This window comes from Leptonychotes weddellii, chromosome 5, assembly GCF_054177405.1.
Source record: "Leptonychotes weddellii isolate Sample4059 chromosome 5, ASM5417740v2, whole genome shotgun sequence".
Lineage (NCBI taxonomy): Eukaryota > Metazoa > Chordata > Mammalia > Carnivora > Phocidae > Leptonychotes > Leptonychotes weddellii.
Window position 1 is genome coordinate 104,063,585 of NC_138373.1, and position 23,305 is coordinate 104,086,889.

The 23,305-nt window shown below is 53.3% G+C and overlaps 2 protein-coding genes across 2 annotated transcripts in view; both read right to left on the minus strand.

Moving 5' to 3' along the window:
- Nucleotides 1–3,516: 3,516 nt before the first annotated feature.
- On the minus strand, nucleotides 3,517–15,438 carry LOC145721431 (keratin, type II cytoskeletal 5-like). Its single transcript, XM_081819148.1, has 9 exons — nucleotides 14,959–15,438; nucleotides 12,935–13,143; nucleotides 10,413–10,473; nucleotides 9,519–9,614; nucleotides 7,134–7,298; nucleotides 6,239–6,373; nucleotides 5,548–5,768; nucleotides 4,938–4,972; nucleotides 3,517–3,698 (listed from the first exon to the last, which is right to left on the minus strand). The coding sequence occupies exons 1-9, from the start codon at nucleotides 15,436–15,438 to the stop codon at nucleotides 3,517–3,519; spliced, it is 1,584 nt and encodes a 527-aa protein (XP_081675274.1).
- A 1,683-nt stretch (nucleotides 15,439–17,121) lies between these two features.
- Nucleotides 17,122–23,305, minus strand: part of LOC102747645 (keratin, type II cytoskeletal 75) — an 11,129-nt gene continuing 4,945 nt past the window's right edge. Inside the window, exons 6-9 of the mRNA XM_081819150.1 lie at nucleotides 21,512–21,637; nucleotides 21,149–21,369; nucleotides 19,741–19,775; nucleotides 17,122–17,825 (exon numbers count right to left, since the gene is read on the minus strand). Of these exons, the coding sequence (XP_081675276.1) occupies nucleotides 17,587–17,825; nucleotides 19,741–19,775; nucleotides 21,149–21,369; nucleotides 21,512–21,637 (621 nt within the window). The 3' untranslated portion in view covers nucleotides 17,122–17,586. The remainder of the gene's footprint in view (nucleotides 17,826–19,740; nucleotides 19,776–21,148; nucleotides 21,370–21,511; nucleotides 21,638–23,305) is intronic.

The window sequence follows — 23,305 nt, forward strand, 5'->3', positions numbered from 1 at the left end:
GGCGGGGGAGAGGCAGAGAGGAGGCTGGAGGGGAGAGCGCGAGGCCCGAGTTCTCAAGCCAGCCCAGCTTCCCCGCTTTTATCTCGTCGGGGGTGGTGGGCCAGACAGAGTCAAACCCCAAATCACCACTAACAGGTTTATAAGCTTGGGATGTTGGCAGTTGCTAAGTACCAAGGTGGATAATTAGGGTAGCGAAGAGCAAAGGGAAGGAGCAATGGGTAGTGTTGCTGTCCTCTTTCCTAGTTTATGGGGCCGATGAAAGGGGCCAACCAGACAGACGTTTGGCATATTGGGTGGCTCACCTTCAAGGAAAGGGGGATTTTGGACTGTATGCCATTTTGTGGTGGGGAGAGGCATGAATTATACACCCCTGTTGCCCAAAACTAGAGGCCAAATTAACTATGCTTGGGGATGCTCTATTTCCCCAAGGCTGCTTTTCTGCTTTTCTGCCGATGTGCCAGATGCAAGTGCCCTCCATAGGCTCTTGGGTGTTCCTAGAAGCTCCCTGGGAGGGAGGCTTTTGAGGTGGGAGAAGCCTCCACAAGCAGGTTGGGCCCGGCCCCTCCTCAGGCCAGGTGGGTGCTGGCTCTGGCTCAGAACCACTAAGGCTCCTGACACGGACTCTTGTCTCCGGGGCCCGTTTAGTCCAAAAAAAGCCTGCAGGGGGCTCGAGAGGAGATGCTTTGTGCTGGAGGAGGGGAGAGGAAGAGATGCTTTCCCCAAGACCCTTTGGACCCTCAAAGATGCATTGATGTCAGCCATTAGGTTGACACCATTGTGTCACTAGCCTTTTGCCTTTTGTCCCCACTCCCCGAGGTAGACAGAGCCTGCCGTAATCTGAGGACATTTCCGGGGACCGTTGTTGCCCTCAGGAATTGCTCAGTTGGATGCGGGATACCGGCTCCCTTCCCAGCACCCAGGTCACAGCTCTTTGGAGATGCTTGAAATACCCACCACCCCTAATTCCCTTCCCTCTCCCTTTCCATCAGTTCTATCCATGAGACCTCTGCAGTTGCCGACTGTCTTTCCCTGCCATACTGACTTTTTTCCCAGGTCACAATTAAGCCAATGATGATGATGATGATGATGATGATAATAATAATAATAATAATAATAATAATAATAACATTTATTGGGCGTTTATTGAGTGCTGGGACCACGTCAAGCTCTACACCCACGATCTCATTTAATTGCATGACGGCACCATGATGTAGTTTCTGCTTTCCAGATGAAGAACGTAAGGAGCAGAGTGATTAATTAAGTACCCCGAACCATGTAGCACATCTGTGGTAGGCTGGGATTCGATCCTATTCTTTCTGTCGTCACCGTGCTCTGCCGCTCTGATGGAGAGAAGCTTGGTTGAGAATGGGGGTCTCCTGCCAATATGCACTATGTCTTCTCTGATCCACCTGAAGATTAGGAGCCTGGAGCTCCACAGTTTCGGTCTAACTGTTCTGTTTCACTGTCCCCTTCTTCTTAGTCTTGACTTGGGGTCCTAGAATGCTGGGGAGGGAAACTGGGGCTTGGCGGGTCAGGGCTGTCACAGGTGGCCATGGCCAATGGTGGGAGGCGGAGGGGAGGTGGGGTGGGTCTTGTTGCATGATGGCAGGAGGGGGGATTCCCATTCTGCCTTGGGTTAAGCATCACAGAAGTGGGCCTAGGAGACGGTGTTAGAGGGGATGGTGACAGTAAGAAGCCAGACCGCAGAGTACCCCTCACCACTCCAAGGCCAGAGCATGGTGCAGTGACATGTTGGGTCCCCAGGAGCCTGGGACCAAAGCTGGGGATCAGCGAGTAGGATGGTTGGCTGGATCTGTTGTGGGCGGAAGGCACCTGCTCCCAGAGAACACCGGTTCCAAGGCCGCCCTCTGAATGTGAGAGAAGACGCGGACTCTACCAAGACCTAGAGAGCTTAGTGACACTTTATTGAAGCAATATCAGGAAATAGGCAAGCATGCAGAGCAGGCAGTTCAGGAGGGTTTGAGACGATCAGAGCAGGGTGACCTTTTTTCTGACTTCATATCTCTCCTGTCTTCATGTCCACAACTGGCAGCCAGGCCCTGCTGGCCTTTGGAATGCATTTTGGTCTTGAATGCATGGCAGGTCTGTGCCTACACGGCTCCCCTCTTCCACCACTCCTCTACCTCTGCTCCCTTCCCAGGCCGAGCAAGCATCCTCTGAGAGTGAGGAAAGATGCTGGAGGAAGGACTGCCTGTCTCCCGAGTCTGCCCTCTTAGGCCTTCCCTGTGGGGCAGGGGGTTTGGTGGACTGCCTTAAGAGTGTCAGTTCTAGCCAGGCCTGGGGCACAGACAAAGCCACACTGCAGACGTGTCAGAGACAGGGAGATAGAAAAAGAAAGGTCAGGAGGGGGGGAGCAGGGGATATATTGCCAAACAGATGAGTGGGAGAGGAAGAAAAGAGAGAAATGAAGGAGCAAAGGGGGAGGGGTGGAGAGAGAAGACACACAGGGTGGTGGCGGCGGAGGAGAACAAGGAGGGAGGGGGGAAAGAGCAAGGTAAGAAGGAAAGAGAACTTTCCAGAAAAGAGACCTGGCTACCACAGAGCAAGGAGAAAGACTCCTGAGCCTGGAGGATTGTTCTGCGGGAGGATTCTCCCAGGGCCATTCTAACACAGTCTGATTGGGCTCCTTTTCCTGGTGCCTCTGCTGCCCGGCTGCCTTCCCACGCCTGGCCTGAGCCTGCCTCCCTCCCACTCAGCAGCAGGGCGGTTCTGTGTGGGACGCTAAATCTAATATTGGCTTAAATGAGGCAGATTTGAAAGGAATTCGGCTATGAACTATCATGGAATGTAGCCCCAGGCCATGGAGAACTTTTGTGTTCTTGATAAAATCATTCTATTCTAGTATGAATAAGCGACTTGGTCATATTTTGAAGGGTGTTGATTTCTTATTCCAATATTCTGTTGGTGGGAGTTGTCAGGGGAAGTGGCTGGGGGCCTGGCAGGGGGCAAGACGGAAGGAAGGGAGGACACAACATGCCCGTTGGGTTGGCAGCCTTCCCTGGTCGGAGGGGGCCTGCAGGAAAGGGTCCTGTTTGCGGCGAGAGAGCCCACACATGGGAACTCTGGCCTAGACTACACGCAACTTCTTTGGGGGCACCGAGGTCAATTCTAAGCTCCCCCCTCCCCCATAAAGGACGGTGGGTGCCGTGGATCTGGCTCCAGTGGGAAGAGGAAGACCCTACTGCACCCCTGCTCTGGAAGCTGCTGATGGGCTAAGTCCTAGCCCAGGTCTTGGCACAGAGCAGTTGAGTGGGCGTTAGTTGGAGTGGATGCCTGGGGACCCTGGAGGGCCCTGGGATAAGGAGCAAGGGGGGGTACCTCTGTGAGGACCCATCTGGAGGCCGAGGGATGGACAAGGTGACCTTAGAACCCACAGGCCACTCCCCACGCCTCCTACTGTGATTTTGCGCAAGGGGCATCAGCAAAGCGGCAGGCCTTAGGGCTGGGGATCGGGCGGAGCCTGAGGGGGGCGGCAGCCCAGGCGGGCGGGGCCCTTTAGCTCCTGTAACTCTTCTTGGTGGACGACGTCTTGGAGATGATGCGCATGCTGGAGCTGCTGGTAGAACTGAAGCCGCCCCCGGAGCCGTAGCCCAGGCTGCAGCTGTAGCCGCCGCCTCTGGCCAGGCAGAGGCCGCCGCCCGAGCTGTAGCCTGTGCCCCCGCCGGAGGAGACCACGGCTGTGGAGAGAAGGCACAGGGCACCGCTAGCAGGCTCCTCCGGCTCCCCGGGAGCCCCCCTCCCTGGCTCTAGGCCCAGGAGGGCTCCCTCCCGCAGGGCTTCCTCAGGGAACAAGAATCTCCTGGGGCCAGAGAGGGTGGGTATGGATCCGCCGCCCCAGTGTGAGCGTCCGTATAGTCCATGGCGCTCTTCAAAGCTCTTTTCACAGCTGTGACCATGTTGATCTCAACAGACCTGAGAGGACACCATTACTAGGACCACCTCCACTTCCTAGAGGGAAAATGGAGGTGCAGAGACATCAAGGGCCAAGCCTGGGGTCACACCTGCCGTGTCCGTTCCTCAGCTGCACAGGGTTCTCATACCGGATGGGGCATGAGGTCTCGTGTCTTGGGCAGGAGCGTAGGCTCCCATACTGGAAGAGGCCCGAAGGCCATCCGGGTGAACCTCCCCCAGTTGCAATCACCTCTGACACGTCACCGAAAGGCAATGGTTTATAGTACCTGCTCAAATACGTTCAGTGATGGGGAGCTCACTACCGTGGGACGCAGCTCCCCATAGCCTGTCAAACGTTTGAAGATGCCTCGTTGACCTCCCCTCTCTGTCCAGTTCTCCAGCTGAAGCATTCTTGTTCCTTTTATCAACTGGTTTCAAGCTCTCCCCCATCATGGGTTTCTGGCCTCCCTCATGTGCTCTGAGCCACCAGGGGACTAAGGAGACTCTCCTTCTCATGCCCAGGAGTCGCTGCTCCCTGAACGTCCCTCACCCTGCGGGGTCATTCCTGCTCTCCCCTCTGTGAGCTGAGGCCAAGCCATGCTCGACTTGTTCCATTAATTTGCTTCAATTCTAGATATGATTCTTTCCTTTTAACCAGTTTACTAGCCTCTTGTTAGTTGTGTGAGTTTGAATCCTGCCAGAACTAGCTAAGGAATCGCGTTCAGGCTACAGACCCATCACTCTGTGTGTTGTCCTGTCCTGTGACTGGGGTCCTCTGGGGGCCAGAGTGGAGTCCTTCCTGTGGACAAGGGACCCCACCGGGACTGGCGCTGGGTGGTGAGGTCTCACCACAAGTCTCTCTTGAGTCCACAGAAAGGAAAGGCCAAAGAAGAGGGGGTCTCCACAGAGCCCTTAGGAGGGTCTTAATGACATCCCTGGCCATATCTATCACCAACTCCTTGTTAGTGATGCTAGTGCTTCTGTTTTGATGCCCACTTTTCTATTTTCCCAAGACATTTACTCACAGATGTTCAGGGGTCCGACGCCTTCCCCAGTGAGTCTGTTGCGGGGGTGGAGAGAAAGAGACATTTCATTTGCTGAGAAGTTGAAGAGCCCTGGGCTCTTGTATTTGCAGCTATCAGCACAGAGCGCTTACTGTGTGCCAGGCCTGTGCTTAGCAAGCCTTTTGTTCATCTAGCTAATATGAATCTGCGGGGGGGAATCTAGAAGAGAGACGAAATCAAAATACATAGAGAAACGGGGAGAAGGATGTGTGTTCACTAGGTGGAGAGGGACATTCAGACTGTAGGCATCTCTGGGCAAACATGGAGCCCCTGAGGCCCATCCCCAGTGTGGCCTGGGGGCTGGGCAGGAATGGCCCTGCTTATGGCCTTCCAGATAGTCATGGATCACCTCTGCCTGACATTGTCACCCTGACCCTCTGCCCCAGGTCTAGCAGCAACGATGGGAGAGGCTGAGACTGCAGGACGCCTCTGGGGAGCAGCTGCATCTTAACCTTGTTTCCACCTTTGGAATTTCTATCTGGGGCCTGACATTCGGGGGCTCTTAGTGTCTGTTTGAGCCATGGTGGGAGCCATGGTACTTGAGCAGTCATGGTCAGGGAAGGCCCCCCACCTGCACTCCTCGCCCTCCAGCAGCTTGCGGTAGGTGGCGATCTCGATGTCCAGGGCCAGCTTGACGTTCATGAGCTCCTGGTACTCGCGCAGCTGCCGGGCCATGTCCTGCTTGGCCTTCTGCAGAGCATCCTCCCGCTCGGCCAGCTTGTGCTTGGCGTCCTTGAGGGCCAGCTCCCCGCGCTGCTCGGCATCCGCAATGGCGTTCTGGAGCGTGGCACTCTGCCGGGGGGCAGAAAGGATTTTGTGAGGTCGCCCACAGAGAATGCAGTAAGATGTGCGTTTAAGGTTAAAAATATGGGAGAATTTCCTGAAATGCATTTCAAGCAAAGGAGGTTGGAGCTTATTATCTTTAAAAATAAGATTAATCGCTGTCCTTCTTGGATAATTTGAGGCTTAGCCATAACGGAGAAAATGATTTTGGGAGAGTCCTTTCCGATGCCGCGCTTCTCTGCATAGTTTTGCCTTGTATGTCCCCGGAGGACAGACCCTTCCCTCGAGGAGCAGCTGTTGGGCAGATCTCAGAAAGAAGGTCCCAACCCCCGTGGTGGGGCGGGAGACTGCACGGTTACATTCCTGGACAGTCACTCATCGGGGGAGGCTTCTCTCTGCAGGGGCTGAGTTGGGACCAGGCCCAGGTCTGCCGGTGGGCAGGGGCATCTATGGGATGTCTGCTGGGAGCTCAGCCTTACCTGCTTCTTCAGGTTATCAATCTCGGAGCGCAGTCTCTGCATCATGCGGTTCCGCTCGGAGATCTCCATCTTGGTGGTGCGGAGGTCATCCCCATCCCCATGCTGGAGGCCAGCAGACCACTGCAGCTCCTCGTACTGGGGGAAGGGGATGGTCAGGCCAGAGGCGAGATGGCTGTGGCTTCCCAGGGCCCAACAGGCTTCCAGGGTGCTGCTTGGAAGTGCCTCCCTTTGCCCCCACTGCTGCTTTCTATCAGATTCCATCTGCACTGTCTCTTGGCTCTGCCCCTCGCTCTCCACGCCTGCAAGCCCCACCCCACAGCTGGACCCATCCTGTGTCTGGTCTCTCATCCTTCCCCCTCCACATCAGGAATCTTATCCTCACAAGCTCAGCAGCACACAGGGTGCCTGTCAGTCTCTGATTTTTAAGCTTTTTCATATTTGCGGCTCCCCCGCTCAGAGTGTTTGCTCTCTAACATGGAAAATCTCATTGTGTGGCCCATGTCGAGACTTTGCTCCCAGCCGCTTGGCCACCACCAGCTGCACCTCCCTTCTCTGGATCCAGGAGGCTGAGACTTGCTCTTGTTCCTACCTTCCCTTTCTGGCTCCTGCTGGCTGGTGCTGTCCAGCTGTCCCTTGTTGGCTTCTATAAGGCATTGGAGATGTGTCCATCCTCCCCCTCACAGAGGATTGACCACCTCCTGCCTTCATCTGGTTGCTCCCCCAGGTCCTGATGGTGCTGCCCGAGGGGTGCTCCTGATAGAGGGTAAGCCCCAGGCTGAATTCATCCCTTTGACCCATCAGACTGGGACACCTGACAGAACAAGCTCTTACCTAATTTGCCTTTGAAATCCCAGTTCTCTAAGATTGTTTCCTGGACTTGACCTTGACGCCTCACCTTGGTCTGGTACCGGGACTCGGCCTCAGCCTGGCTGCGGTTGGCGATGTCCTCGTACTGGGTCTTGACCTCAGAGATGATGCTGTCCAGGTCCAGCTTGCGGTTGTTGTCCATGGACAGCACCATGGACGTGTCGGAGATCTGGGCCTGAAGCTGAGCCAGCTCCTGTGAGGGGGCCCAAACGGAAGAGCTGAAGCAGGGTGTGTGTGTGTGTGTGTGTGTGTGTGTGTTGGGAGACAGTGTCCAGGCCCGAGAAACAGACCGTGGCACCGAGGACCTCACTTGCACTGTTGGGGTGTAGCACCTTGTATAGGCCCGAAGGGCTGGGAAGGACATTAGGGAGGTCACTGAGTTTACACTCGGGCTTGACCGTCACCTCATCTGCGCGCAGGGAGAAGCCACATGGGGAACTCCAGCCGGCCTCCTCCAGAAGTCACTCCCACTGTCAAGGGAGCGCACCTTGCGGGCACCTGTCAGTGCCGGGCTGGCTCATGTTCTGAGAAAACACAGCCTTTCACACCAAATAAAGAAATCCTCTTGTGACTGAAAACTGAGTCAGAAGGAGCCAGAAAGCTCTGCTCGGTCTCAGTCCTGTTGCCCAGCGTGGCTCCTCCCTGCTCCTCACGGATGGGGAGTGGAAATCAGCTCGAGACCGCAGAAAGAGCACCGGAACAAAGCATTCGAGTCTAGAATCTGCCAAGAGGGTGAGATCACTTCTCTGAGTCTCAGAGGGGCTGGTCCTAGCACTGTTTCACACGCTTTCTGCCAGGATTAAATCAATTCATGTCTACATAACACGGTTTTTGAAACAGTAAACCACAATTAATTTGTTAATGATCCCTTTCCAGAATCATCTAAGGTGGCGGTTCCCAAGATGGGATCCTGAGACCAGCAGTAGCAGCATCACCTGGGAACTTGCTTGAAATGCAACATTTTGGGGCGCCTGGGTGGCTCAGTCGTTAAGCGTCTGCCTTCGGCTCAGGTCATGATCCCAGGGTCCTGGGATCGAGCCCCGCATCGGGCTCCCTGCTCAGCCAGGAGCCTTCTTCTCCCTCTTCCACTCCCCCTGCTTGTGTTCCCTCTCTAGCTGTCTCTCTCTCTATGTCAAATAAATAAATCTTTAAAAAAAAAAAAAGAAAAGAAAAGAAATGCAACATTTTGGCTCCTACCCTAGACTCACTGAGTCAGAACTGGTGTTTTCACAAGCGGTCTAGAAGATTCTGATGCACTTTCAAATTTGAGAATCTCTGGTCCACAGCACAAATCTAGTAAAAAATATTCCTCTCCTTTGTTTGTTAATAATTGGTTCATGCATTTGCTGCTTCAAGCAATTATTATTTTGTTGTTGTTTTGCGATATGTTTTTCCCACATAGTTTTCCTGGTAGCTGACCTAACTTGGAGGTGGGGGGGGGTTTGGTCTCAGTCCACATGCTTGCAATTGTCAGCATCGCAGTGAACAAGCAGAGAAAAATGATGTCTTTTTTGCCCTATGTGGGCGGCAGCGTGGTCACTGCCCCTGTCCAAAGCCATGGAGCCCATGCTCCTGCTCCCAGAACATGACCCACTTCTGTTGGGCACCAAACATACGCAGTGCACGGGCATATCACCTGTCCTTACCAGGCCTACCTGGGGGCACACAGTGCACCCTGCACCCCATCTCGACCACTCTACCTCACTTGCTCGCCTCCAGCCACCTTGACCTCCTCCTGGCATTCCTGGATCCTCAGTTCTTCCCGTTTCTCATCAGGTATCACCCATCTCCTGCCTGCCACAATTCCTTGTTTCTCTCCATCAGCCCTACTATGCCTGAAATGGTGTAGTTATTCTATCCTCCCTGTGCCACCTGTCTTCTCCACTGTAATAGAAGCTCCAAGAACTTAGGGGCTTTGTTGTGTCTGCTCAGCACTGCCCTGGCAGCCCCAAGACAGTGTCTGGCATACGGAAGTGCACGATGATACCTGTCTTCAGGAGAGCCAGGTATTTGTGCCGGGTGCTTCTAGAAGCACCTGAGGGCTCATTAATTGCTGCTTGGTTTGTGAAATTGCATCATTCTGCAGCCTCTCTAGGAAGAGTAGCTGGTAAATTTGAGCTGGGCTGGGTGAGCCAGGATGCTCAGCTACGTCTCGGGAAAGCACGTGCAATTCGTCAACAGGCAGTTTTTTTGTCTGACCACGAGCACATGCGTGGTCCAAGTGGTCAAGGTTGAATTTCTTGCCTGACCCCCCAGCTGCTCTAGGGAGCCTCGTTTTGTTCCTCGGTAAGGAAAACAGCATCTGCTCCATGAATTCCAACCTGGGGACGGGGTGGGGAGCAGAGAAGAGACGAGGGAAGGAGCCGGCAGCCTGCGTACCCAGCCCAGGCCCCCGGCCCCTAACACTGCTTACCGCATCGTAGAAAGCTCTCAGGAAGTTGATTTCATCCATTAAGGCATCCACCTTGGCCTCCAGCTCCACCTTGTTCATGTAGGCAGCATCCACGTCCTGGGCACAGAACATGCTGTCACTCTGAGGCCCATCCTTGGTGGGGCAGCCAGCCCCTCTGGCTGAGAGTTAGGCTGGAGAACGTCAGCGCCCAGGGCTGAGGGCGTTTCTTTGTTCCAGGCTCTGGAGTGGAACTTGCAGGATGGCGAAGACTATGTGGGGACCAGGGCTCTCAGGGAATGCTCACCTGCTCCCCAGCTGGTGCCACATGGACAGATCTTAGGTCACCTGCATGTGGTGAGGTCAACCCCATCCTGGGCCTGTGGGCCTCGGCTGCCTCTGGGCTCTCCCAGACTCTCCCCAGGCCCTCCTCCTCACACTCTCAGCCCCTTTCTACATTGCACACACCTCTATTCCGATTCCGTTCTCCCTCCGCCAGCTGGTCTCCCCTCCCTCTGCCTGCCCCTGCTGAGCAGGAAGGCCCACCACTCCATGGAGCCGATCCCTGTCCTGCCCCTGTCCTCCTGAGCCTGACTTGATGTCCTGGAGCCTTAGCTCAGCACAGGGCCCATTTTGCTTGTTTCTCCCTGCAGGGACTCCACATGGGGAGGGGCTGGTGTCATGATTTATAGCGGGGACTCTGGAGTCCCGGATCCTGACTCACTTCTGATTTTCTGGGTAACGCTGGGTCACTTACTTAACCTGCCTGAACCTGAGTTTTCTCACTTGTAAAGTAAAACCTGCTTCAAAGATTAGCTACATGAATTAAAAGTTGCGAGGCCGCTGGTTTCAGGGTGTCACTGCCAGAAGGGACACCTTGGGCCTGGGAGCCAGGAGGGAGCAGCTCTGTCCCCTCACCTTCTTGAGCACCACAAACTCATTCTCCGCCACTGTGCGCCTGTTGATTTCTTCTTCATACCTGCGCGAAGGATCAAGAAGGGGGTTGTCAAGGTGATCATTTTGTAATATATAAAAATATGGAATCAGTATGTTGTACGCTTGAAACGAGTATCATATTGTATGCCGATCATAAAACAATACAGAAAAGTGGATGGGTGTTAGGAGCAGGGTTCTGGGAGTGAGGTCTAACAGGGGGGCTGTAGGTGGGTAGGCGGTGTGGGTCTCCAGAACAGCCATGGAGAGTGAGCTACTGGAGCATAGCTCTCCCACAACACATGTGTCCCCATCCCAAGTCAATCACACAACCACTTCTGTCCAGATACAACTCAAGCCCCAAACAACGGTAAAGCAGAACCACCCCTCATTCCTTCTGAGGTTGTCTTTCTTGAGGCTTTGCTCTGTAGAGTGCTGACGTTTCCATAAAGGGGTCAGCAGACTTCCCTTTTTACCCCCTGGTATTGCCCTAAGCCAAACAGAAGGGAGGAACAGAGGAGTAGTCTGGCCCAAGGCAGACAGCCCCAGGCCTTGGCTGGCTCCTGCACCCTGTGGCACCCTCACGTTGCCTTGCTTAGCTGGACTGAACCACGGAGAGAGAGCAGTCCTCAAGCTAATAGGGGCCCTCCCTCCCCCACCCGCCCAGGCTTCCCATTTTTCAATTTGCCCATAGACAGCAGCCCCTCTCCCCTCCTGCCCCCCACCCCTGCCCAGGGGCACGTGGAGGTACCCTCTTGCTCACTGAGCTCTGGGAAGGAAGCTTCCCCTCTGCTCTAGGTAACCCATTTCCTTCCCAGCCCTCCTAAGCGTCAGTGAGCCCCACCCTCTTAGCAGCTCTGGGCAGCTGGGGTTTGGGCTTTGTCTCTTCCATCTCCCAGCTGAGTAACCTGGGGCAGGTCACTTAACCTCTCAGAGGCTCTCTCTCATCTCTGAATGGCTTGTCGTTATTTTTTTAAAACCACAAGTACTCCCCCACACTAAGTGTATGTGGGATCACCTCGCTTTTACGTTGCTTCCACTGTCCAGTAGGATCTGAGAAAAGCTCTTTCCTGCCACTGAATGTTCAGCGCTGTGGCTTCTCCAGAGTGGATGTCGTTTTCCTTATTGCTTCCTCATGCTGCCTTTTAATGAAATCTGAACATCTTCTCTTCACCTAACTCCATGCAACTGTCCTCACCTTCTGTGTTTTCCAGCTCACAGTCCCTGCCCCTGTATGGGCCTCTTAGGGGCCCTGTCACAGGAACATCACTGTCCATTAACCAGGAGACACTCTTCAACAAATGCCCCCGTAGTCCTCCCCTGTGCCTCTTTCTTTCTCCACCTTGAGCTTTAGTCTCCTCCTCCAGGAAGCCTTCTTGGACTGAAACACTGTTACTTCATGTTGCATACATGTTATAAATTATCCATCTGCACTTGTTTCTCTTGCCTGTGTCTGCATCACTACACACCTAATCATCCCTATAATAAAAATAGCTAACATTTATTAACAACTTACTATATGCCAGGCACTGGACACCCTACCAAGTATTTCACATGCAAGTTTTGATATGATATTCCCAACCCCTACGAGGTGGGCACTATTAATATTCCCTTTAACAGACAAAGGAACTAGGGTTCAGAGAGTCAGAGGTCATTCAGTTAGTGTAGTTGAGCCAAGATTCTAAATCCACTGACTTTAGATTCTATAGTGCTGTCCAAGAGAACTTCCTATGATGATGGAAATGCTCTATCTGCATCCACTCTGGGGACCCATTATCCACATGTGGCAACTGAGCACTTGAAGTGTGGCTAGTGTGACTGAGGAGCTAAAATTTAAGTTTTATTTAACTGTAATTAATTTAAATTTAAACAGCCACAGGTGGGTGGTGGCTACCATTTAAACTCAACTCAGACCTGAATTCTCATTACATTATACAACTATAACCAAAACTCCTCATCAAGTCACTTATTTTGTTTGGACCAAGAGCATTAGAAATAAATTAAAACAATAAAAATAAGAAGCTGCTTGAATCCATAGGCACGAGCATGCCATCATGTTTAGTGGGCTCTGTGTGTGTGTGTGTGTGGTTCCATGGAGAAGGCAGCAAATCTGTCTCCTTTTGCTTTGTTCCCGGCCTTGGCCAGGGTTGGGGTGTGTGCGCACGTCGTGTAAGTTAGCAATGGGGCTGAGTTGAACAAATGTGAGAGTGAGAGTCTATGGGTTTCATTCTTAACTCATGAGTTGCCTCCTGCACAACACTGGCTAAGTCAGTGTCTGCAGAGTTTATACGGTGGTCGTGCAAACCCCGCTCTTTGTGCCCGTGCTGGTCAACACCATCTCCAGCCCCACCCCTCCCCAAAGCCTCAACATTCTTGGCCACAGGGCCCCAGTTCTTTTTCTGATTCCGCCTCGCTGCCCTGAGGGTGCGTCCTACTGCCTCACTGGACTGGACTCTTGCAGAGAGCGGGGCCTCCCCAGCGGGGCATCTGGCTGAGCGTCTACTCACTTGTTCTTGAAGTCTTCCACCACGTCCTGCATGTTCTTCAACTCCGTCTCCAGCCGCGTCCGCTCGCCACCCAGGCAGTCCAGCTGCCGCCTCAGGCTGCTGACGTAGGCTTCAAACATGGGCTCGATGTTGGCCCTGGTGGCTTTATGCTCCTGCAGGAGGCTCCATTTGGTCTCCAGGACCTTGTTCTGCTGCTCCAGGAACCACACCTGCCCCGGCCAGAGGGGAGAGACTGTGAGGGCTGCCCTGTAGCAGCCTCCCGGAGAGCTCTGCGACATAGGGCCCCCCAACAGTGCAGGGAGGCCCTCCAGGAGCTTGGAGTCCAGGTGGCAGGCTCCTCCTCATCCTCACCCTGGAAGGATCCTGCAACGTAGCTAGCCACCCAAATGTGGGTGCAATGGGCCTGGGAGACAGGTGGTGGCTTGGTGTGGAGGTGGGAGAAGTAAGGAGGACCAGGACCAGAAGGGCTGGAAACCGTCTGCATCCACCAAACCACACTGATGTGCGGTAGCTGAAGGAAATCACTCCACCATCACCTTACTGGGCGGGATTTCGATTCCCATTAAATGGGCAGGAAGTTCCTGGCAGAAAATTTAGTCTGTCCATTTTCTTTCCTATGTGATTTCTCTAGATCTAGAATCTGAACTCAGTTGCCCATGCAGTCCAGGAACGCCGAAATGGGTCACTCTAAAGTCACGTTGGGGGACCTGGGCACAATTCCAGCCATGTCGCCGGCCAGCTGTGTGGCTTGGGCAAGCCCCTTCTGCTCTCTCAGGTCCCCTGTGGCCTTGTGCTTCTAGTCTGGTTTGCTTGAATTGCACTCATCTATCTGCTCCTCCGTCTGGGAGGCAGCCTTGGGAATATGTGAAACCTTTCTCCTTACACAAAGTCCTTCCTTTGGGAGTCCGTGGAGTGACACACAGCCTCAGAATGAAGGAACAAAGGAGCCTCCAAAATCTTGGAGATGGCAGTGTGCCTCCAGAGGGCCTTTAACGAATGCCCCTCTTGCCCTTCCCACCTTTCTTCTCTGTTGTCAGAAGGAGGGCAATCCTGACCCCAAGTCCTTCACTATCACATCCCCTTTTCCCCACATCCCCCTCCAGAGGAACCAAGCAAAGGAGGGCCTGCCTGTTCCCCGCCAGAGCCAGTCTGCTGGAAACCTCACATCTGTTGGTGCAAATACGAGGCCAAGTGGGGTGACACGGGTGATTAAATGGAAGAACCCCTGGCTCAACAGTCCCTGGGGTTAGATTGGTGCATTGGAAGATTTGGGACCCTAGGATGAGGCATTCCATAGCCTGTTAGACCTGCAGAGTCACCTTAGAGTCTGTCTGTCCAACCCAACCGAGGCCCAAGAAGTTAGGGGATGTTCTCCTAGCACTAGAGTCTGGGTTGGAAGAGTCCAGCACTCTTCCATCCAGGTCCCATATATGGAGCCTGAACAAGCCAGGTCCTTGAACTGGTTCTTCCCAGACAAAGCAACCAGCTCAGGTGTGAACCACTGGTAGAACAAAATAGAATAGCTTCTTTCCCCGGACCTGGGGAAATCCTTAGGAGTACAGGCCTTCCTGCAGGGCGCACTCAGGGCTGATGTCACAGCTCAGCTCTCGCCAGAAGAAAAGTGGGAAAGCCGGCCCCTCGCCAACCACTCAGCTTCCCCACCATACCCAAGTCACCAGGGAGGTCACCGCAGGAGGACTTGTCCCTATTAACTGCAGGGAAAGGTGACCCCAGCATGATCCCTTTTTGCTGTCTAACTTTAAGCCCAGTACACATTCCCTATCCACCAAAAGAGCAATGGCCTTTCAGTAGGTCAGATAGCTCTGGAGTGTGGAGATGAACATTTTTCTGCTCCCACCTCAACAAGGTAGGAAACTGCTTCCTTCTTCGCTGGGTCAGCAGTCTTCCCAGCCCCCAGGATCGCAGGTCCTGGGCAAGTCCCACTTGACCTCAGAAAAGCACAGAAAGCAGAGATACCCCGGGTACCTGCTGCTTTCCTGGTGGGGACCCCACTTGCCTCTCACCTTGTCAATGAAGGAGGCAAACTTGTTGTTGAGGGTCTTGATCTGCTCCTTTTCCTCCTTTCGCACCCGCTGGAGGGAGGGATCAATCTCCAGGTGGAGGGGGGTCAGGAGGCTTTGGTTGACAGTGACCTCCTGCATGCCCCCAGAGCCAGACATCATCCCGCCTCCAAATCCGTACCCCCCGAAGGCTCCCCCGGCTCTGTAGCCCATGCCTCCGAGACCCAGCCCATAGCTGGCGCCCCCACCGCCAGCCCGGCTGCAGCGATAGCCTCCACTGATGGAGATTCTCTTGCTACCCCCAAAGCTGTGGAGGCTCCTGGTCCCGAAGCTACGCCCAAAGCTGCCCGCAAAGCTCTTCCCACCCTGGGACACAGAGACAGAGCTGAAGCTAGGCTGGCAGCCTGGGAGGAGGCTGGCCGAAGAAGCACTGAAGTTCCGAGTGCCTCCTGACTTGATGGTGACAGAAGATCGTTGGGTCATGGTGGGAGCCGGTACCAGTTAAAGGAGGGGCGCAAGTGTCAAAGGGATGAGGAGTCTTCCAAGTCTAGCTGTCCCAGACTCTCCTTGACTTTTATCCCTTCCAAGAACTGGGCTTGGCCGGAGAAGATGAGAGACCACTCTGTTGAGTTCATCTCAATGGCATGTCTGGCCAGCGCCCGTCTTTCTGCCCCCTAATCATCACGGGGAACACCCTACCCAGGGCAGGACCAGGCCTGGGGATTCGGGCCCGGGGCAGGCCTGGGTCCCGAACCCCCTGCCTGCCCAGGTTCTCAGGCTCACAAGGCAGGCACTCCCACTGTTTCTCAACTATTCCTCTCTTTGGATTCCCAGGTCTTGGACTCTGAACCCAAGCACTGGATCATGCCCTTCCTGTCGCTGGGAAAAGAAGAGAAACCCCATTTACTGAGGACTCAGTCTGTGCCAGACCATGTGGCAGGTCAGTTGCAAGCATTATGTCATTCGATTCTCATAATAACTTTGTGAGGGTGAGGATGAGAGTAATAGTTGCCAACGTTTATTGAGCAGCTACAATAAGCATGACTGCTTTACACCAGTCTTCACATTTAGTCTTCACGCAACACCACGGGGTAGCTATTACTATTCTTGTTTTGCTCATGAAGCTATTGAGGCATAGAGTCGTTGTGAGACTTGGCCACGGTCACATGGCTAGTGAGTACTGGGCTGACGTTAGGGCGCAGTTGTCTGACCACAGGATCTTTGCACCTGACGTTGGTTGGAGGAGAGGTGGCTTGTCTGAGGGGGGCAGACTCAGGATTTCTCTCCAAATTCCTATCCCCTCTACTCCTCTTATCCCTGGGGACCAGAAACATTTAAAGATTACCCTCGGTGTCATTTCTCTCTTTCCTGCCATCCCTCCCAACCCTTCCTGACTTTAGCCCCCGGTTTTACACTCATCTTCTCTCGGTTCATGGCCTCTCCCCTCCTGCCACCTAGCTTCCTGCACAGCATCCTGGTTTGTTGTGGTTCAGATTCCTGGTTCTTGGCTCCCACCAGTTCCAAGCATGGTCTTGAGCCCTGAGCCCACTTCCTCAAAGTCCACATGGGCGGTCCCCACTCCGGGTGATGCCAGGCTCAGACCTTATGGGAGGGGTTCCGGAGACTGTAAACTCAGGAATGCGGGAGCTTCCTGGATGCCTCACTGCCACCAGCAATTATGGGTCTCAGTGGCTCTGCTTGGTGAAAGCATTGCCCCCAGGGCTGACTTTTAACTCCTCTCCTGGCCTGTTATTTCTCTGCTCAGGTCTGCAAGTTTGAAGCTGTCAGGGAACAATCAGCCCCCTTGCTGGAGGAGGGCTGGGCCGCCCACCCTACGTCCGTGTCTTCAGAAAACAGTTAGGGTTTGGGAGGGGATGGTATCGCCCTGAAGGACATACAGAGTCGGGAGGACGGACAGAGCTGCCCAGGGGCTTGGGCTTCTCAAAGAACACATCCCAACAAGAGGCAGGATGAAGTGGGTAGAAACACCAGGATGGAGTCTGGCTGGCAGTCTGCCCCCCTTCATCCCTCCCATCTCCCCAGCCCAGCATTCTTCATTCTGGAAGCAGGGAAGATCTGATGTACTCTGGGCACTCTTTGTGGCTCGGAGAGGAGGAGGATCATTCTGTGCTGCATCACCACGCGAACAGAGGGCCGGACACCAAACACATTACACATGCATTTAATAGACGCATCCCAGGGAGGGAAGAGAGAGAGCCCGCACTCCCAGCAGGCAGCTTATGAGCACCGTGAGATGGGGGGGCTGCCAACCTGGCATTGAGACGGCCTGGAAAACACCCACTTCCCATCTCTGCATCCGGAAGGTGGGGAGGAAGAAGGAGGAGCTGAAGGGAGGGTCTCCACAAGATAAGCCCAATGTGAATCTTGAAAGAGGGTGGGCATCGGCACAGAGAGGGTGGGGGAGCACTCTGGGGACTGTCAGGAGGGCGGAGGCTGGCTTAAGCTGGGGAATGGGGTTTAGCCAGGACGCCAGGCTTCCTTCCCGGCAGCACAGGTGGGCCAGGGGAGAAGAAGGAGAAGGACCCAGGTATCCTGTCTGCGACTGTAGACAGGCCAGGTCAGCAAGCGGGCAGGCTTCAGGGCAGGGGTCGGGGAGCGGGCTGGCTGCACTTAATGCTTGTAGCTCTTCCGGCTGGAGGATGTGGTGGAGACAAACTTGACACCGGAGCCACTGCCCCCGAGGCCCCGGCTGCTACTGGCGCTGAAGCCGGAGCTGCCCAGGCCCGCACCCAGGCTGTGCCCAGTGCTGGTGGTGAAGGAGTAGCCGCTGCCCCCGCCGAGACCAAGGCTTCCGCCTCCAATGCTGCTTCCACCGCCGTAGCCACTGGAAACGGTGGAGGTGACCACAGCTGCCGGAAGACAGGACACAGGGTCAGAACCCAGGGCACCTGCAGTGTCAGGGCCTGCGCCCCGAAGTCCGTGGGGGTGGGGATGGGTTGTCTGGTCAGGCAGCTGTTTGCATCCTTCCAGCTTCCCCACCTACTCAGTGAGAGCTCTAGCCTATGCTCAGAGCCTGGTTTTCCCTGGGCCGTAATGCCGGGCACGCTCCCCGTCTGGAATGGCTTCCTGCCTCCTCTCTGCCACTGGGCGCCTCGCTTTTCCTTCCAGAACTTAATGGAGACTTCTGGCCTCCAGGAAGCGATTCTGGTCCACGTGCCTTTCCCTTTGACCCCATCACACTCCCTGCCACTCTGTCCCCATCTCCCTCTGTGGACCTGGCTCTGGTGTCTCTCTTTCTTTTGGGGGGGGTCACGTATGCACTTCCCTTGGTGTCCCCAGCCTCTGCACCCTGAATCCCAGAGTGGGGCTGGAGTAATCTTGCTAGACCAAGTGACAGATGACCTATTGGCCAGCCAACTCTGCTCCCATTCTCCCCCTCCACACCTGCTCTTTTCCTAACTTTTATAACCACCCATCACCTTCAACATCCAGTACCCTACACTGGGCTCTTCAGAAGGGAAACTGAAATAGAAATGGACTGTTACAGAATGAATTGTGTCCTCCAAAAAAATATGTTGAAGTCCTCACCTCTAATACCTGCAAATGCAACCTTATTTGGCAATGGGATCTTGTAGGTGGAATCCAGTTAAGATAAAACCATTAGGGAGGGCCCTACCCAATAGGACTTGTGTCCTTATAAGAAGAGGAAAGGCATCCACATGAAGACAGACACATAGGGAAAGGGCCATGTGATCACAGAGCCAGAGATTGGCAGGATGCAGGGCAGGGAGCACCAAGAGCTCTCCAGAAGTGTGAGACAGTTCATTTCTCTGGTTTGAAGCCCCCCAGTTTGTGGTACTGCGATGTGGCAGCCCTAGATAACAAACACGGACTTTCAGGTGCTTTCAAGAGAAAGGGAACTTCACAGGTTATGGCAGCCATCCCCAAAACTAGCTTTGAGGGTCTTGGGGGCCGCTGGACAAGGATATCAGCGAAGGAGGACAGCTGGGTAGTTCAGAGGGCTCTGCCTTCTAGAATCATCGGTTAGTTTAATCATCGGTTTTGTGAATCTTGCATCAAGAGAACCAAACTCACTTGTAGGATGCAAGCTGTAAAAGTCATCCCTGTCGGCCTCACGACGCCAGCAGTGAGCTCTGAGAGTGACTTCTGCCCTTAGCAGCACGGGGCTGCGCCAGCTTGCTCACGCCTCTCCTGTTCCCGAGCAGCTACACCCACCTGCCCTTATGTGCTCTCTCTGCCTTGAAAAACCCGGGTAACCTTCTGCTGTTATACTCTGCAGAGTAAAACAGAGCGGCAGGGCTTCTCCCCACACTGCTCAGGAAGGGGTGGCCTTCCTGGCCATGCCCTTGGGCCCAGCGTGGAGCCTCCCTCCAAAGACTGAGAGCACACCAGGGTTTTATAAATCCTGTCCGCAGTGAATGCTCATGTCTGAACTAGACTCGCACCCCTGCGAGAAAGGTGTGGGATCCCGGGGGGGGGGGTGGTGGGCGGAAACTGTGGGTCTTCTAAACCCATGCAGAAAGATCACAGCAAACTCCTCTCAGCCCCTCTGTGGTGCTCTGTCCCTTGCAAAGAGGTAAGAATTGGGACATTAAAGACTCTCTCCTAAAAAAAAAAACAAAAAACAGACTCCTACTACTGTGGCTCTCCTTTTAAGGAATTCGAGACCTCAAACCTCAAAATGAACCCTATCCGTGAGGTCCCCTCCGATGCCTCATGCATGCCCTCCGCCCTCCCGCACAATGCCACCTCCCCTGCCCCAACCACATGCACACCAACTGACACAGAGGATGTCATACTCACAGATGTTAACTGGAGAAACGCCCTCTCCGCTCAGCCTGATCGGGGGGAGGGGGCAGAAGGAACGTTACTATTATGTCCAGCAGCTCGTGGGCATTTGAAATCACATTTTTGCAATTAAGCACATTAAAAAACCCTTTATTATTTTTATTGCAGCAGTAGTGGAGGTTGAAATTATTTAAATACTAGTAGTATTAAAAATAATAATCTAATGAATGACATAATGCGGAGTTTGAGGTTCCTAGGAGGAAAACCTGTAATCTCAGAAATACATTTTTTTGGTTCAAACTAGGTAGACTCCTGGAGAAAATTAAAGCTAATCGTACACTAGGGTCAGTTGAGAAGGGAGGGCTCCTTTAAGGAACAAGAAGATTTCTCTTTCAACAATGGACTGTTGTCATGCATGGGGCAGTGCTGGGGTGATTAGAGGTGTGGAGAGGAGTCTGAGTCATAAACATAACAATAACAATAATCAACCTGTTATTGTAGCAAGAGGAGTAATTTTGCTTTCGCATGCTAGGACAGAACTGGCCTTCATTCATAAACACGGACTTAGAACGTGAAAAAGGACTACATACCTGTTACCTACGTTAGGCCACTTAATTCTCTCCATGACCCCGTTAAGTAGGTTTGATGGATGGGGAACTGAAGCTCAGAGAGGTTAATTAACTTGCCCATGATCACAAAGCAAGATTTGAAGCCAAACTCCTTTGGCTCCAAAGCCCGTATCTTTGGCCACTAAACTGAACGATCGCTGGCATTTTTCAAACACTTGTGTATCGTGCATTGTTCTAAGAACTTCATATGTATTCCCTTATTTTAACCCTCTTAATAACATATGGGATAGAAAGCATGGTATGTATCTTCATTTCACAGGTGAGGAACAGAAAGGTAAAGTAATTTGCCCTTGGTCACATAGCTGGTAATCGGCATAACACAAAACTCCTACTGAGCTTCGGGGATCAGATGATTTGGCCTCTTTATTCCATCACTGAAGAATTTGAGGACCAGAGAAAGGACACTGACTTTCCTGAGTTACATAGTTAGTTAGTTGTAGGCCTGTCTGCCCAAATCCTGGGACAGTTTATTCTCAGCCCAGAGCCTTTCATACCATATATCCAGACCTGCCACATAACCCAATTGCTGATAGAATTTGATTACTTAGGACCTGATCAGATCCTAGATTTCTATGGGGTACGAAAAGCAGTTGTACTTCAAATAAGGGCATTTGATAATGATTTACTGGCCCCCCCAAAAACTGCACCTGTTGTTTTTGTTTTTTTCCCTCACAGCCCAGTTCTATTTTTGCTCCCCTTTCCAGGAGAGGAGGGGGCCGCAGCAACCTGAGACCTTAGGAATGCTTGCTTAGCTGCAATGGATAATTGCATCTGTCCCCCCAATCTGTCCCCACCTGCACTCCTCGCCCTCCAGCAGCTTGCGGTAGGTGGCGATCTCCACATCCAGGGCCAGCTTGACATTCATGAGCTCCTGGTACTCGCGAAGCAGCCGGGCCATGTCCTGCTTGGCCTTCTGCAGGGCCTCCTCCAGGTCCACTAGCTTGGCCCGTGCATCCTTGAGGGCCAGCTCTCCACGCTGTTCTGCGTCAGCGATGGCCGTTTGCAGGCTGGAACACTATAAAAAAAAGAGGAAGCCACGAGCCTTACTGACAGCCCCTGGAGGTGCGGCGTGTCTTGGGCAGGAGTCCTGGAAGCATGGTGGAATGACCCGGGAGAAATGAGTGTGCAAGGAGCTCTTGGCCCTGCCAAAACTCTACCTGCTTCTTGACACTGTCGATCTCGGCTCTCAGCCTCTGGATCACCCGGTTCATCTCAGAGATCTCTTGCTTGGTGTTTCGGAGATCATCCCCGTGCCGGCCGGCTGTGACCTGCAGCTCCTCGTACTGATGGAATTAGAGCAGTCAGTCCCCTCATCAAACGCCTGGGCTGCGTACTCTGCGTGTGCACAGCCTGGCCCACACATTCACTGATGATTCACACACTCCCTCGCTCATTCATTTGGGTGGTATTTCTTAGGCACATCTACTTGCCAGGCACATGCTAGGCTCTGGGAGTATCACAGAGAGCATCATCAGACCCCTGCTTACAGTTTATTGGGGAAGATAGATGTTAATGAAATATTATTGAATTTATAGTTCCAAACTGGGATGAGTGCCCCTTAGGAAATGAATGGGTAGTGTAACAAAGGAATCTGACCAGATATGGGGTTGTGGGGTGGGGGTCGGGGAAGCCCTTCCAGAGATAGAGGTGCTCGAGCTGCGTGCTGAAGGATGGGAAGGAGTGACCTAAGTGATAGGCTGGGGAGAGAACATTCCAGACAGGGGAGACAGCCTGTGTGAAGACCCTGGGGCAGGAAGGAGCATGGTGAGCTCTAGGAGTGACAAGGTGACTTGGTCAGTGTTCTTTGGGGATCCCGGTCATGGGGCATACATCCAGACCCACGTGACCATGAATTTTGGTAGCCCTCCAGACCTCAGTGTTGGGGGAGCAGGGGAAAGGTGCAAGGAATCGGTGTTAGATGGAGCCAGGCTGGAGGGGTCACAGTTCTGAAGACTTTGTAACAAAATCCCCCATCTGAGGGAGCTCTCTGCCCTGTGGTGCATATCCAGGATGTACTCATTTAGGAGAAACAAACACCCCTGTCTCCTGCCCACACCTTTCCCAGGGAAGAAGAGCCCCTGACCAAGTGAAGATCTGGCTGGCTTTGAAAGTGCTGAGTGGCCCAGCTCCTCCATTTCTAGATACACATGGTTTAAGGGAACAAGAGGCCCTGCCTACAAAAGGAATGGTTCACTGTAAATTTCAACCACTGTAAATTTCAACTTAGGCGCATGTCACCTCCACTTACCATCTGCCTCTGCCTCTGCAGGGGGCGTGCCTCTGCATTGTGCACCCCTGGCCCCTGACATCCTCTTCCTTCCTACCGTGTTGCAGTGGTAGGGACCAAGGCAGTGGACACAGCAGGGCGAAGGATGGAAGCCACATGTAGGTGAGCAGCTGGCCCTGAGACGGGTCTGCCCTGGGTAGGGAGCTGATCTCATGGATTGGACTATCCAGTCTACTACACCCTCCAACGCCAAACCTTCTTCTGGCCATCTGTGACTTTGGACAGTAGCTCTCCATTGTCATCCCAACCCCCCTCTTCTTGATATAGAGTCTTTTGCTTGGCAAAGTGCTCATTTCTGCCTTCCAGCCCCCACAGGACTGCTTGTTCAGCCTTAAATACCTCCTCCATCCTTGGCAATCTATTGTCCCTGGATGCTTCCAAATGGAAGGAAGACCCACTTCTTCTTGGAAGCTTTTTATTTATTTATTTATTTTTTATTTTTCTTTTCTTTTCTTTTTTTTTTTATTATTCTTATGTTAATCCCCATACATTACATCATTAGTTTTAGATGTAGTGTTCCATGATTCATTGTTTGTGCATAACACCCAGTGCTCCATGCAGAATGTGCCCTCCTCAATACCCACCACCAGGCTAACCCATCCTCCCACCCCCCTCCCCTCTAGAACCCTCAGTTTGTTTTTCAGAGTCCATCGTCTCTCATGGT

What these genes read in the sequence shown, in the direction of transcription:
- LOC145721431 (XM_081819148.1), bottom strand. Translation starts at nt 15,438, where the DNA reads ATGACCCAACGATCTTCTGTCACCATCAAGTCAGGAGGCACTCGGAAC. An exon ending in TTGATAACCTGAAGAAGCAG is followed by an intron (nt 5,769 to 6,238) that starts GTAAGGCTGAGC and finishes GCCCCCCGGCAG; the next exon opens with AGTGCCACGCTCCAGAACGC. An exon ending in CTGGAGGGCGAGGAGTGCAG is followed by an intron (nt 4,973 to 5,547) that starts GTGGGGGGCCTT and finishes CCCCCGCAACAG; the next exon opens with ACTCACTGGGGAAGGCGTCG.